This window comes from Poromitra crassiceps (assembly GCF_964638095.1).
Source record: "Poromitra crassiceps genome assembly, chromosome: 12".
Lineage (NCBI taxonomy): Eukaryota > Metazoa > Chordata > Actinopteri > Beryciformes > Melamphaidae > Poromitra > Poromitra crassiceps.
Window position 1 is genome coordinate 40,737,324 of NC_139632.1, and position 16,542 is coordinate 40,753,865.

Consider the following 16,542-nt stretch of genomic DNA (forward strand, 5'->3'; position numbering starts at 1 on the left):
CATTTTTAAGTTTGATGTATAATATATGCATGTCGTGTTAAAGTTGTGTGAACTGTCGCAGTTTTTAAAATGTAAACAATGTAAACGCTCAAACTCAGGCTCCATAGGGTTCCATTGCCGTTGCCACCCAGTGATGCGGTTTGTTGACCAAAATGCTGCTCAGCTGATTTCCTCGTATACAATTATGAGCTGCAGAGGATAAATAAAAGCAGTATTTTGCTTCTGGTAAATGAAATGAAATGAAATCCTTGTATCCCCCTCCTCCTCCCTCCCCCTGACTTTCTGCCACGGAATCATTGTCACAAGCCTCGTGCACAAGGAAGCATGTACACATTTTTAATTCGAGAGAAGCGAAACAACCGCACATTGTATTCTGTGCGTTGTTTCCACTCTCATGTCCTCCCCTGCACCAGTTCATTAGTGAGAGAAGCTCAGCTCAGAGGTCTACTCCATCTCCGTGTGGGCCGTGGTGTGGAGGGCTGACTGTGGTCCCCAGGAGCCTAACTGGGGCTAATGTGCTCATAAATCACTGCTCCTGGCCAGATTAGACTCGTCGGAGTCTTTTGCAGTAACTTTGGTTCTGGTTTTTCCACTTGGTGGTGAGCCCGACCTGCTGGCACACATCCAAGCAGTGCTTTTCTTTTATTTGTCGACTTCCCTGCCCCTTTGACTGATTTTTTTCTCCTTCCCCTTTCTCCGCCTCAGTCGGCCATCGTTTTCTCCTCAGGTTTAGGGTTAGAGTCAGTGGTGTGTAATGTAATGAAGTATTAATACTTAAGTACAGCACTTTATTTTGCTTGGTTTTTTTTGCAGCATTTACTTGTACTTGTACTTTCAATACTTAAGTACATTTAACATCAGAAAATTACTTTTGATACGTAAGTACAGAAAATATCAGCTCTTTAAGACTTTTACTCAAGTAATATTCTAATGGGTAACTTTGACTTTTAACAAAGTATTTTTCTGGGAAGATATCTGTACTTCGTACTCCGTACTCAATTATGGCTTTCGAGTACTTTATACACCACTGGTTAGAGTTAGGTTTCCTCATGTTCTTCTTCCACTATTTTGTCTCTTCCTTATCCATTTCTTTTCTCTCTTGCCCCTTCTCCATCTTTCTTGCTCTTTCCCTTCTTCGCCCATATTATTTTCCCATTCCTTTCTTTTTCTTTACATCTTTTACATCTACCTGTTCTTTCCTCTGTTTTGACCCCTTATTTACTCCCTCTGTCTCCCCCCTCCTCTTCCTTCTCTGACCCGCCCTGCACCTCCAGGACCAGTACCTGGATAAGTTCTTTGCCTTGGTGCACGCCCTGGACGAGCACATGTTCCCGGTCAGGATAGGAGACATGCGCATCATGGAGAACAACCTGGAGGCCGAGCTCAAGTCCAGCATCGCGGCGCTCAACTCCTGCCAGCTGGAGCCGGTGGTTCGATTCCTACACCTGCTGCTGGACAAGCTGGTGCAGATGGTGGTGCGGCCGCCGGTCATTGCCGGACAGATAGGTATTTGTTTGCTGTGTTAGATTGAAGCAATAAGCCACGTGGGGTCATGTGGTCACAGGTGTGTGTGTGTGTGTTTATTGGGTATTGTGCAATCGCTTTGAACATGACTCGGATTCAGAACTGTAGGGCAGAAAAATGAATCAGGGACGATGAACTTAGACAAACATAGCAGCAGAGTTGAGTTGTCCTCATGAAGGTCCCTATAGAATACATGCAAGCTCTTGTGTCAAGTTCACATTTGTCAACGCGTGCCCCCACCTCTCCGGTCAGTCTCCACTGACTGTCAAAACAAACACAAATGTAAATGTATCCTATTCACCTTATGTTCAGTTCATACGTGGGGGTTTGGCCAAATTCTTTTTGAATTTTTCAAAAAAAAATTGAAAATTGTTTTTGTAGCGGACAGTGCAGGGGGTAAAATAAAGAACGTAGCCTACTACTTTGAGCTCGGTACACAGCAAGCAAGCAGAGTATCCACTGTTAGCCAGGTCAGATAACGTCATCGTCGACAATGACGAGCACTTTCTTGTAAAACATACCTGGACTCCAACAAAGAAAGCTTCAGATAGTTTTCTCTCCTCCGAGCGCAGCTCGAGCCACTTACGTCTATAAGACCTGCAGACGTTAACGTAATTCCCTGGGATGCGAGAATTAACGAGCCAGTTACATGGCGTTGCATTCTTAGATATTGCCGTTTGCTTTTATTTGGTATGTTAACATACAATTGTCTAAATGATTAGTTAATTCAGAGTTAGATGATATTGGAGCAGCCGGCCTTTTTCCTTTTCTTTTTTTTAGCCGGAAGTCGTGACACGACCACACAAGCGGGTCAAATGGGCGTGGCTACATAAGGTGAATAGAGAAGTGTAAGACTGCTGTAAACCAACATTACACCTGCCTTTACAAACAAATAATAATACGTACGTGTGTGTGTGTGTGTGTGTGTGTGTGTGTGTCTCTGTGTGTGTGTGTGTGTGTGTGTGTGTGTGTGTGTGTGTGTGTGTGTGTGTGTGTGTGTGTACACAGTTAACTTGGGCCAGGCATCGTTTGAGGTCATGGCGTCCATAGTGAACCGTCTCCATAAGTACCTGGACAGCAGCCAGGACATGCACGGCCGGAACAGCCTGCTCTCCTCCTACATCCACTACGTCTTCCGCCTGCCCAACACCGACCCCAACTCCCCCTCACCAGGTACACGATGCTCCATCCACTGAACCTCCGTCATCTTCTTTGATCCTGCGTCTATTCCCCCCCCCCCCCATTTTATCCTCCTATGTTCACTGCATTCTGCCTGCCACAAACCCACCTCCAACTCGTCCCTCAACCCACCACAAATTTTATTTTTCTATTTCCGTTTTTTTCTTTCTTTCTTTCTTCCTTTTTCTCCTCCCGCATCCACTTTGTCTTCTGCCTGCCCCCCGACACAGATCCCACCTCCTCCTCAGCAGGTATCACACACACACACACACACGCACACACACACACACACACACACACACACACACACACACACACACACACACACAAACGCACGCTCCACCACCGTATGTTAGATTGTTCTTAGTCTGTGTCTTATTGTTTCTTTCTCCTCGAGTAGAAAAACTAATTATCTTAAATTGGCGTTACACTTTGTGCTATTCCATCCTGGTGGAGCTTTCAGTGGTTAGAAGAACACTTACTGCCATGATGCAAACCTGCCCTATTAGCTCAAAAAACGGTCAACCAACACAACATTAGCCCACATAGGGTTTCCTGTCTCTCTACCTGCACATGCTTTTTGTCGATTTCCTTTTTATCCTGTATATCTATAGTTGCTCTTATTCTGAAACCCTGTAACATAATGAGGCCATTTACACCTGGCACTAACATGCGTTTTCTGTGATCCCAAGACACATCGAAGACGGATTGCGATCTGATCGGTCAAACCACCTCCGGGAGGTGGTCAGGGATACATCGTGACCACATTGAACACAAGTGTAAATATGCAATGTGTCCTGTCAAAGCCGCCTACAGCAACTGTATGCGGATTGGGAGGACATCCGTTTTAAAAACGCATGCTAACGCCAGGTGTAAATGAGACCAGGTCAATGTGGTCAAGCACTATCCGATTGCAATCGGATCACAGAAAACGCATGTTAGTGTGCCAGGTGTAAATGGCCTCAATGTATGAAGAACTACTAATTAGTAAGTATTCCCGCCTTCCCTGCTGTCCCGTTTGCCTTCCTCTGTGTTCTGTCCCAGGCCCGGGAGGGCTGGGGGGTTCTGTGCACTACGCCACCATGGCTCGCTCAGCGGTCCGACCGGCCAGCCTCAACCTGAACCGCTCCCGCAGCCTCAGCAACAGCAACCCGGACATCTCCGGCACGCCCACCTCCCCCGACGACGAGGTCCGCGCCATCATCGGCAGCAAGGTAAAGTCATGGAACTTTCTTTACACACACATGGTGGCACAAGTCACTTTTTCCTCAGTACTTTAAGGGGGCGCAGGTGACTTTTCCTTTACCTTCCATTAAGAATGAGAAGAGAGGCACTCAAACTCCAAATGCTGTGTTGTTGTCCCAGTGTGGACGGACTTTAACGCAGGGATTCCGTTAGCCTTCTGTAGCCGGCTTTCGACCGGTATCACGTCTCGTGAGCCGGCAGATTAAGACGTCAACGGCCAAAGTGGCCGGTTGGAAATATGCCCAATAAATAAATAAATAAATTAACAGCATATTAAATAGCCTAATATTGTGTGACCTAAATAAAATCATTAATACAGTAGCATATTAAATATCCTAATACATTATTGCACGACCTAGCTAGAAGATATGTTGCCAAGACAACACAGGTCGAGTTTTTCACAGCAATTTGCAACACACCTCTTGCATGTATACGAGGGTCAGGAGGCATAGTAACGACAAATGGAAGGATTTGTAACGTTCAACTGTTCAGAAAGACGTGGATATCAGCACTGCAGGTTGTTGCATATGTGCAAATATCAGAAGAACGCTGACCTCAGCTGCGAGCAGATGATGCTGGTAAGACATGTCGACAACTAACGCTATTAGTGTTAGGTCTCCAGCTGGCTCGTTTAGTGTCTAACGTTCTGGTTCAGGCGAAAATGGTGTGTAGGCATGTTTTCTTACGTCTATCAGTTGATTGGACGTCGTGTTGTCTTGCCGAAGTTAAGCCCCTCTCTGCGATATTTCGTAATGTTCCCGCAAATGTTCACTAACGTTACCAGGGTGAAGACACTCGCTACTCGCCGTCAGTCATATCCATAGACTTATAGAAGTGGTCAAATCGTATAACGTTGGCACTTCTATTCGGTGATGTCGCCGACTGAATTCAGACCGACCAGCCTGTTATTTTCTTTTCTTTAGACCTAACTTGCTTCTTCATTTAGCTTATTTTCAAGTGATTTAATTTGATGGGCTAGGATGCAAAGAGACGTTTGTGTTTTTGTTTTATTGCTGTTTAAATGTCGGCTTGAATGTAGGTATAAATGTACCGGTAGCCTTTAGAGCGGCCAGTAGATATTCTATACATTCTGGAATGTTACTGCCCGCATTGGCCGACGTCAGAAAAAAAAAAAGTCTAGCGGGATCCCTGCCTTAACAATTTTGGCTGCCAGCTCCTTGCCATATCTGTGAATGTCAGAGTTAAATATTTAACACCATTATCGTCCCAACAGCTACAGTATCATTGATTTGTGATCTATTTTAGACAGGCTCAACAATGGGCGAGCGGGTGCTGAATCTGCACTTCTTTACCTGCAGATAGGCAGAGAGACCATGCATGTACACACAGTGATCCGAGGGAGAATCTATCAACATGTAAACTATAGCTAAATGGCAAACATCAGCTTGGACATCTTATCTCCCTCACCCCTGTAACAGCAACCTGACGGGGACACACACACACACACACACACACACGCGCACACGCACACGCACACACACACACACACACACACACACACACACACAAACACACGCACGCACGCCCCACACACACACACACACACACACACACACACACACACACGCACACACACACACACACACACACACACAATGCTCAACGAGGGGAGATTGTGAAAGGCATATTAAAAACCTTCAGTTTGCAGTCGCCACGCTGAAGCAGATGTTCTTAGAAGATATAACAGTGCTCTGTTTCAACAGCCATATATCTTTTGATGACATTAAGTACGGGCTACTACTGCTTTCAATTATCTATTGCTTCTGTGTCTATCTCCCCTTTTTATTTTATTTAATGTATGTGTTGTCATCTATTTATTCTAATAATTCATAATTTGCCAGACTATCTTTCATTTGACTTGAGCCGTGATGAGTGAGTGAGTGAGTCAGTGATGTGAGTGAGTGAGTGAGTCAGTGAGTGAGTGAGTGAGTGAGTGAGTCAGTGAGTGAGTGAGTCAGTGATGTGAGTGAGTGAGTGAGTCAGTGAGTGAGTGAGTGAGTGAGTGAGTCAGTGAGTGAGTGAGTCAGTGATGTAATGTGCCTTTCTAATGCTCTTGCCTAACATGTAACCATGATGTGATGAATTCAGCCCCTTGTTTGATGGACGTTGCCTTTACTGCTACTACTAAAACTAAAGCTGTCTTCTCTTGTCTCTGAGGGAGGGGGCGCTATTTCTCACCACAGAGGGAGAGAGAGAGAGGCCTTGTGTTTTGCCTTGCTGTGTTTGAGAAACCCTTGTGTGACGACGATGATGATGTAGATCTTTTAATAAGTGACATGCTAACCTTGTTCTGGGTCCGTGGCATCTTCCAGCAGTCCTGACCTGGGAACCTTGTTTAACCTGTCATTGTTCCTTCCCTCCTCCTCCTCCTCCTCCTTCCCCCCTCGTGCTGCTCGCTCGCTCCCTTGCCTCCTGCCTGTCCTGTGTGACCTTTGACCTGGGCGCCACCCCTAGGGCTTAGACCGCTCCAACTCGTGGGTGCACACCATGGGCTGTAAGAGTGCCCCCTGGGGATCCAGCCCCGGGTCCGCTCCAGAAACCATGCAGGTGGTTTTACGAAATGCCCCGTCCCTCCCCTGTGCCTCACTATAAAACAAACTCACCCTATCTACCTACTGGGATACAGTCATGTTTTGAGTTTTGCTCTGTTGTTGCATTTTGCCAGACAAGTTTCGCTGAAGTCAAAGGAAAAAATCGTAGAAATAAGATTTTTTGGGGGGGGGCTTTTGTTGTCATGATCACATGATGTGTAAATGATATAAAAAATGATAAAAGTGAAGGAAGACCTTCACACCGACTTATATGAAAACATTCTGATGTTCAGTCTGTCTCTCTCTGGGATGCAGCTCCAAACCTCCAGACAGCTGCTTTGCTTATCGTTAAAACTCCGACGCTGGGACGCTGGTGACTTGATTGCTGCAGCTTGCGCATTTCTCGTTAACAACGAGGAAATGCCAGCTGCAACAATACGCCCTGTCACACCTGAAGCGCTCCGTTTCTGCGTCCCTGCCACTGACCCAATCCCTCCACGAGGCATTGGCTTGTTTGCAGTGTTGCCAGATACCGGTATATGGTGAGTTTCAACCCCCATTTGGTGCTCCAAAGGGCCACAAACCTGGCAACCATGCAGTTTGTTTGACAGTAATTGAATTATTTATATCAGCCGCAAGCCGCCAATTAAAGTGTCTAGAGCCGCCATCGTCTCGCAACGAGGAACTAGGATGTAGAACGTGGCTGGTGTACCACAAAGGTCACTGAAGCAGGTAGAACGTGGCTGGTGTACCACAAAGATCACTGAAGCAGGTAGAACATGGCTGGTGTACCACAAAGATCACTGAAGCAGGTAGAACGTGGCTGGTGTACCACAAAGATCACTGAAGCAGGGAGAACGTGGCTGGTGTACCACAAAGGTCACTGAAGCAGGTAGAACATGGCTGGTGTACCACAAAGATCACTGAAGCAGGTAGAACGTGGCTGGTGTACCACAAAGATCACTGAAGCAGGGAGAACGTGGCTGGTGTACCACAAAGGTCACTGAAGCAGGTAGAACATGGCTGGTGTACCACAAATATCACTGAAGCAGGTAGAACGTGGCTGGTGTACCACAAAGGCAAAACCAGAACAAAACATCAAAGTATGACAGTATTCTGTTCAACCCTTACCCACAACCCCTCCATCATCCCTCACATGTCAGTCACAGCCACCTCCATGACCCTCCTCCAGCCGCCATCTTTAGTCAACACTAAAGGTCTCAGTCATCCCTGTGTAGTACAAGTCAAGTTTATTTCTATAGCCCTAATTCACAAGCATGTCCCAGAGGGCTTCACAGAAAATATGTCTAGCTAATTCTAGCTAGACACAACAGTAGCAAATTACAGTACGTCCAACACCTCTTTCTCTCACAGTGCTGCTTGGATGAAAACATATAGTCTGGATCCAAATAGTGTAGTGCCAATTTTGAATGCATAGCAGTCATCCATGGCCACAACTTCTCAAACACATCATACTGTTGGCCTCCCTTTCCATAGCAGACTTGCCTGCCATTGTAGGTTTTTACATTGATGATCGACCATAGCAAAGTCCTCATCCTTCTTATTTTCATTTTTGTGTATTTCACAAAGAGTATTGTTGGAGTATTCGAGAAAAAGAGTAGTGTTTTAAAAATACTCGGTAATACCCAGTAATACTACCCAGTGCAGAATGTTGTGCATTGATTTGATTTCATCCGTTAGCCTATTTCCTTTCCGCCTCTGCTTCTAATGCATTGCTCTTTGCTCACAGTCTCCACTGTCACCTAACATCCCTGCATGCATTTCTACTAGTGTCACAACATTCACTGTGTGGCTGGAGCTCTGTGTGTGTGTGTGTGTGTGTGTGTGTGTGTGTGTGTGTGTGTGTGTGTGTGTGTGTGTGTGTGTGTGTGTGTGTGTGTGTGTGTGTGTGTGTGTGCGTGCGTGCGTGCGTGCGCGCGCGCGCGTGCGTGCGTGCACGTGTATATTTTTTGTCCGTCTGCTTCAGTTTCCATCCTCACGTGATGTCTTCTGTCATTTTAAGCTAACATGACATAAGCTTATGTTAGTCGATGATGATGCATTGTGAATCGTCAAAATCCAAGACGAAAACAACTTGAGTCAATGAATCCATCATTTTTATTTATCATCAGAGAATCACAGCTATTTTACCACAGGTAAAATCTCTGTGTTAAAATAGATGTTCCTACACTGACAGAGCATGTGCTGTCAACCTTCAGCGTAGGAGGAGGGGACTTTGTAGAAGACTAGGGTTTTTGACACGGTGCACACATCGTTAACTAACGGCTGTGACATCAATTAACGGGAATTAAATCGGCTATGCTTTCACTCAATGGCACAGTGCCTGGTTGCAGCCATTTTGCATCCCACCTCTTAGACTTTGGGGTTGAACTCATTTGGGGATCACAGTTGGGGATGTTTTAGAATATGGCTACAACTCGTAAGTTGTGGTCGTGTCCTGTCTCTAATTGTTTTGTGTCTTCATGTTTGATAAATGCGTGCAAGAGACCGCGAAAGTGTGAAGTGTGTGCGCGCGTGTGTGTGTGTGTGTGTGTGTGCGTGTGCATGTGTGTGTGTGTGTGTGTGTGACACCCAGCAGACACATCTCCACGTGTGCTGAGGAGAAAGGTGCAACCCCAGGCTCCGGTTGCTCCTCCACTAACCTTGTTGTCACGTTCCATTCATCCCACCCATAGGCCATGGAGCGCTGTGGCAATCGCATGTCTTCGCACACTGAGAGCGCCAGTTTCTTGCAAACTTTAACAGGACGGTTGCCCACCAAAAAGGTAGAGCCACTTGCACAGGGGGAGGAGCCAACCCCAAAACCCCGCCCCCGACCCCCTCCTCCTCCTCCTCCCCTCACTCGCCTCCTCGCCTGTCTGTCTGTCTGTCTGTGGATGTGTGCCTCTCGACTGGTCGATGTCGTATTTGGTGGTGGAGTCTTGTTGTTGGATGCTGAATGTCACTGTTCTGTTCCGCCTCTTGTTCTGAATGTGCGAAGGAGTTGATTTTATTTTATTTTATTTTATTTTATTTTATTTTATTTTATTTTATTTTATTTTATTTTATTTGAATGTTGGCTGTCGGTTACTCACAAAGAACCTCAAAAAAAGGTGCAAGTTATTAATCCATAAAACTTCAAAGAAATGAAAGAGAAGCTGCTCTTCTCTCCATGCAAGTAAAAAGTCACTTACATTCTCACCAACACGTTTCAGCCACGTCATCATGATGATGCTACATCAGGGAGATAAGCAGCATGCAGCTTTTCTTCGTTTCTTTAAAGCGATATGAGTGTTGCACAGGAATGAGATGATTTTGGATGTGAATTATTATTTTTCTTGAAACCCTCACTGTAACACTCTTTTTTGTGTGTGTTTTGAGCCTCACTTTATCTTGAATCAAGAGAGCCTTTTCAGTGTTGGGATGCACAGGAGCTCTGCTGGACTGTATTGTTATTGTTCATGTTTCATTTAGCGGAGAGATGACATTTTAATATTATCATTGTAAAGAATCAGGGGTTTCCGAAATTGATAACCGCTGCTAGGGATTGGATGATATGCTTAATATCTCTCACAACACGATACAATGTCATAAATAAAAGTGAATTCAAGTTCAAAGACGACAAAGTTTGACTGTGCAGAATTATGTTGAATTCTGAGCCACAAATCTTTCTAGCAATGGCATTGGCTTGCCCGAATGTAAACAACAATATAAAACTGTCATTCATACAAAATGCAAATAATATTATACTGTAATTTGGATCGAGAGCTTGTGAAACTGGGATTAGCAAACTACCCCGATTGTGATTATTACAGTGGAATCAAATTGTCTGATTCCTTGTTCTGCTCCATGACACATATTTTCACATGTTTTGTGTTGTCATGTACTTTATTTCAATATATATCATCCCATCCCTACCTGCCACCCAAGTTACTTTTATTCAGTAAGTGATTATCTGATTTGACATGTTATAGATTTGCCAACATACTGCTACAGAGCCAGTTAATTTTGTAAAGGAAATGCACTGCACAATCTTTTGAGAATAGAATATAGACCTAATTATATATTGGTTAGATAAGTTAGATTCAGTTAGACAGTGATACCTATACCCTGGTGCCTCACGTTCTCTCTCTCTCTCTGGCTCTATTGCTTTTGTCTCCCTCTCTCGCTCTCTCTCTCTCTCTCTCTATCACTCCCTCTCCTTGTCCCTCTCCCTGTGTACTCTTGTTCCCCAGCTCTTCCATGAGGAGTTGGCCCTCCAGTGGGTGGTGAGCAGTGGGAGCGTCAGGGAGGGAGCCCTGCAACAGGCCTGGTTTTTCTTTGAACTCATGGTAGGAAACAAAATCACATTTATCAACGCATACAGTATGAGCAATCATTTTAGGCAGTCTAGATGGGCATCCTACAGTATAAGAATGTACTGTGTATTCACAGACATTATATTTAACACACGTTAGTAGTATATTAGCTTCGGTTGTATTTTAAGTTGCATTATCTATGTTTGAAAATTAAGAGTATCTTGTTTTGTGTATGTGTTTATAATACATTAAGGTTAAAGTCCCTGGAAACCAAAACCCACAAAAACCTTCTAACTATTAAATTTAGGGTCTTATGTGAGTAATTGTGTGCCTCAGAAATTTAGTTGACATTACTTTCACCCTAACCCCAAAAATCGACACTTTTCTACAAGGTCTGGATTTCCATTTCCTCATTGAAGAGAGCGGTGCGCGCGGTGCTAAAATGCAGGATCTTATCACGTCATAAGATTTAATCGAATCACACACGCATGCACGCACGCTCGCACACACACACTGACACACACACAGTAGCGCTGTGCACTCGCAGCGGCAGAGATCTCTTCCTCTCTGTCAGTAGGCTATGCGCCGAGCAACGTGCGAACACACACGCACACACACACACACTCCATCTCTCTTTCCTTCTCTCTCTCTCTCCTTCTCTCTCCGTTAACGGAGAGAGAGGTCTCCTCTGAGCAGGTCTCCTCCAGCAGGTCTCCTCCGAGAGAGAGAGAGAGACCTGCTGCAGACGGGACACGCCCACACAGTCCGCAGGAGAAAATACACTCTAAAATCGAATTGATTCTCATGACTTTTGCCATGACTGTCAAACCTAAATTTATATACTTTGCGACGTTCATCATCATTCAAATTTGGCTGGTGGCTTATTAACATAGGTTCCTGTGATGTGATGAACTCAAAATGCTAAATAATAAAAAAATATTTCTGGTTTCCAGGGACTTTAAGGTAGCATTTGAACATCAACAGGTGCACTAGAGCTTTCCAAGACGGGGTTCCTCTCAATGGCAAATGGTGTAATGAGCGAAAGTCATATTGCAAACTCACTTCCAACATGTTTAAATTCTTCAGTAAACAAAGAGAAAACAAACAAATGGACTGATGCCAGGTAGGGGAGGGTGGACAAGAGGCAACATCCTGTGTGTGGCGGGAAGCAGCGGTATTTATAGGACATGTGGTCTTAATTTAGAGTAACACTGTAATTAACAACACCACTGGCGTGAGATAGAGGCTACCAGTCATCTGTCATCTCGACCTTGGCTTCATTTGTTCAATTATACCAAAGTATACTGTGTTGTTGTCAACTGTGTCCAAAATGAGTTCCTTACCTGGTTTAGTTCTCCCTTTTGGAGAAATCTCAACCCTCCTGCATGCACATTCTCTAGTATTGCTATTAACCATCAAATTGCGCTGTAATGCCCTGTTTGTCACTTGAAAATGTCCCGTGCATCTTGCTGATAATCACCTTGACCTCAGGTGAAGAGCGTTATCCACCACCTGTACTTCACCGACCGGTTGGAGTCACCCAGGAAGAACCGCTTCCCCGAGCGCTTCATGGACGACATCACCGCCCTGGTCAGCACCATCGCCGGTGACATCGTCTCTCGCGTCCAGAAGGTAACTAATGACACGATTATACCAAAATGTATTTTGCGGCTTGTTTCACATATCCATTGCATCAGATGACTGTTTTCATCCAAATGTTTTTTTGGTCTTGTGTCGTCCGTCCAATCAGGACCTGGAGCTGGTGGAGAGACTCAACACTAGTCTGGCCTTCTTCCTTAACGACTTGCTGTCAGTCATGGACCGAGGCTTCGTCTTCACACTAATCAAGACATACTGGAAACAGGTAAACGCCTTATTCCCTTAACCCAGTGATACCTGATGCAGCATTTGCGTGTGTATCCCTCATTTGTGTGTGTATCCCTTTAACGCGGTTCGCGGTCCCCGATTTTTTTGTCCCATTTTTATCCCCCATTAGTGCTAATTATTTTATTTATCCTGGTTGCTACTCCCCCCTCTGCCGATCTGGGGAGGAACCACATTAGCAACCAGGATGTTGCATGTTTTTGGTGAAGGGGGTTCCTATATGAAGGAAACCCCCGGGAGGCACGGGGAGAACATGCAAACTCCACACAGAAAGGCCCTTTATAGACGACCCCACCCGGGCGGTGGGCACTCGAGGACATGCGGACGGGCACGCATTCCCTCAGCGTTCACAGCGTCCCAGGTGGGAATCGAACCCAGGACCTTCGAGCTGTGAGGCGACAGCGCTTACCACTGCACCACCGTACCCCCCTGCGCGGTTCGCAGTGTTAAAGGGATACACATACAAATGCTGCATCAGGTATCAACGGGTTAATTTGTCATGAATCCCTTCGTAGTCGTCTACAGTGTTTTGGAAGCATTCTTTGAGATGTATGTGATGTAATGTGCTCCCTTTCCTCTCTCTCCAGGTGTCCACCAAGCTTTACGCTCTGCAGAACCCCACGCTGGAGTCTAATGTGCTGCCTTTCCTCTCTCTCCAGGTGTCCACCAAGCTTTACGCTCTGCAGAACCCCACGCTGGAGTCTAATGTGCTGCCTTTCCTCTCTCTCCAGGTGTCCACCAAGCTTTACGCTCTGCAGAACCCCACGCTGGAGTCTTTGAGGCTGGACTTCCTGAGAATCGTCTGCAGCCACGAGCACTACGTCACGCTCAACCTGCCCTGCAGCCTGCTCACCCCGCCTGCCTCGCCCTCGCCCTCCGTCTCCTCCGCTACGTCACAGGTCAGACGGGCGGAGCAGGAGGGAAACTGTCTGAAACACACACAAACACACACACATTCAAGCAAACTCAACCTGCGATGTAGTCTCACACTGCCTGCACACACGACATCATACACTCTGCACACACACACACACGACATCATACACTCTGCACACACACACACACGACATCATACACTCTGCACACACACACACACGACATCATACACTCTGCACACACACACACACACGACATCATACACTCTGCACACACACACACACACGACATGACATCATACACTCTGCACACACACACACACGACATCATACACTCTGCACACACAAACGACATCATACACTCTGCACACACACACACACGACATCATACACTCCAAACTACAGTGGGTGCCATAATGCATTTCTCCAGACTCTGTTACAATGTATTACAGGACATTATTCCGGTGAGAGCAAACTTACGATTGTTGTTGTTGCAGCTACTAGAAGCCACATCCAGCTGGCATTTGTGACACATATGAACCTGTAGTGAGATAATAATAGAGTGCAGAATGGGTGAAAATGGGAGAAAACAAATATTTCTTAAAAAAAAAAAAAAAAAAAAAGTATCTGATAGAAAATCTATGCATAATCTGACTCTTTTTGTCTTTATACAGTACTGTATATGTTGCTCTCCCTGCTCCCCCACAGAGCTCCGGCTTCTCCACCCACGTCCAGGACCAGAAGATCGCCAACATGTTTGAGCTGTCTGTCCCCTTCAGAGAGCAACACTTTCTGGCTGGACTGGTCTTGTCCCAGCTGTCTGTAATACTGGACCCGGACAACGAGGGGTTCGTATTCTGTGGCCCAACGCTTGTATTTCTATACCTGTGAGGATGAGTTTATGGGTTAGAATTAGGACGAATAGGTTGAGTTGTGTGTGTGTGTGTGTGTGTGTGTGTGTGTGTGTGTGTGTGTGTGTGTGTGTGTGTGTGTGTGTGTGAGTGAGAGAGAGAGAGAGAGAGCAGGACTTGTACCCAGTAATAGAGGACAAAAACTGATGATTTCCCTGGCTTTTCTCCTCTAGGATGTTTGGCTTGCACAAGAAGGTGGTGAGTGTGGTCCATAACCTCCTGTCCAGCCATGACTCTGACCCGCGCTACGCCGACGTTGAGGTCAAGGCCCGGGTCGCCATGCTCTACCTGCCACTCATTGGCATTGTCATGGAAACACTGCCACAGCTCCATGACTTCACAGGTACAGACCAATTTATTTAGACGCCAACACTTTGAACTGACCTAATATGGACGTCAGCGCATAGAATTAAGAATACTTATTGAAGTATTTTGATGTCGCCATATTTCTTTAAAGGATGAATTTGAGTGAACTGAACAGTGCCAGGCTGGGCTGAATAAATGATGCATTATATGCATCAGTGTGTGTGTGTGAAGCAGTCTCTGGATATACATACTTATATACATTAGTTAGTTACACTACATATATATACATTATATATTATTATATAATATATACATACTTGCCTGTCTGTTTCTGCCACACACAAAAAGCTGAGTGAAGCATGCAGCACTGGCACAGAGCAGCAGTCGGGGAGAGTGGATGAGCCCTCTACTGCTCCGTGAGGCTGAATGAGGCATAACGCGGCAAAATGCCAAACACCTTGAGCTATTTAAACGACTGCAGCTGTAATATTAGATTGTAACCTTCAATAGCCTGTCCTTTGAAACCCAAAAGGTAATCATTTGAAAGGTTGTGGTGGCACCCTAACATAATGTACCAGAGTCTGAACTATAATACCCTCAATCTCTGACCCCTCTGTCTCGTCTCCTGCCAACAGAATCTCATAACCAGTGGGGGCGGCCGGGCGGGCCCCAGGGGGCGGGGCCGGGCGGCGGTGGGGGGGAAGAGGCGGAGGGAGACGGCAACAGCATCATCAGCCAGACTGTCGCCATGGCGATAGCAGGCACCTCCTCCACCTCCTCGCCAATGTCCCGACCCAGCAGCTTCCTGCTCAACCCGCAGGTAGCCGTGCGTTGTTCCCCACTTTGCTCTTCGCTGGGTTTTTCCAAAGACGGGTCTATGTACGGTTTCTCCTTGCCTACTTCTCCATCTTCACTTTAGCTGTGATGGAGAAGATGCCATTAACCCATTGATACCTGATGCAGCATTTGCATGTATATCCCTCATTTGTGTGCGTATCCCTTTAACGCGCTTCGCGGTCCCCGATTTTTTGTCCCATTTTTATCCCCCATTAGTGCTAATTATTTTATTTATCCTGGTTCCCTTTAAGACCGCGAACCGCGTTAACGCGGTTCGCGGTCTTAAAGGGATACGCACGCAAATGCTGCATCAGGTATCAATGGGTTAACTGAAAGTTGTGATGTAGATTACCTATGATTAATTGTGCAGGCCCACTAGGGGTTTCACAGACTAGTCGACACTGTACACATCATAGTCAACTAATCGTTCATCTGTGCTTTTTAGGACAATAAATACATAAATTGAACATAGATTTGTTTGAACGTTCATTTTCTACATTATGTTAACACCTTGAGTGCCATGGACGAGATATCTCGTCTTACATAATCCAACCGTTGAGTGCCAAAGACGAGATATCTCGTCTTACATAAACATTTTTTTTTTTTGACGGTGGGACATCAATCAACCCCTTTTACGTCTTCTATATCAATATTGGAGGAAGAGAATGTGTATAATCTATTTTACCGACCACTAAGTGGCGACAGTTCTCTCCAGACAGAGAGAAAGCCACAGCCACGGGTCCGCTAGAGAAAGCCAGTCTAATTTTCAAGGAAATAGCTGGGCGAAAACTCTTTCGATTTCACACACACACACACACACACACACGCGCGCGCGCGCGCACACACACACACTCGAGTACCTTTGCGCATAAATAAGACCAGAATCGCAAAAGCTTCTTCAAAGCTCTCAGCCGACACCTCAAGAAACGAA

The 16,542-nt window shown here is 45.7% G+C and overlaps 1 protein-coding gene across 6 annotated transcripts in view; it reads left to right on the forward strand.

Moving 5' to 3' along the window:
* dock7 (dedicator of cytokinesis 7) overlaps positions 1-16,542 on the forward strand; it is an 86,771-nt gene that overhangs the window by 46,036 nt on the left and 24,193 nt on the right. For 2 of the 6 annotated variants that reach the window (XM_083648045.1, XM_083648043.1), the window contains exons 20-31: positions 1,275-1,506; positions 2,533-2,697; positions 3,748-3,917; positions 6,424-6,516; positions 9,197-9,286; positions 10,736-10,831; positions 12,290-12,430; positions 12,549-12,662; positions 13,414-13,581; positions 14,266-14,405; positions 14,642-14,811; positions 15,410-15,594. In XM_083648045.1, coding sequence (XP_083504171.1) covers positions 1,275-1,506; positions 2,533-2,697; positions 3,748-3,917; positions 6,424-6,516; positions 9,197-9,286; positions 10,736-10,831; positions 12,290-12,430; positions 12,549-12,662; positions 13,414-13,581; positions 14,266-14,405; positions 14,642-14,811; positions 15,410-15,594 — 1,764 coding nt within the window. Of the gene's footprint in view, positions 1-1,274; positions 1,507-2,532; positions 2,698-2,933; positions 2,955-3,726; positions 3,918-6,423; positions 6,517-9,196; positions 9,287-10,735; positions 10,832-12,289; positions 12,431-12,548; positions 12,663-13,413; positions 13,582-14,265; positions 14,445-14,641; positions 14,812-15,409; positions 15,595-16,542 lie in introns of all 6 variants that reach the window. The other 4 variants (XM_083648042.1, XM_083648044.1, XM_083648041.1 and 1 more) reach the window with 4 other exon arrangements.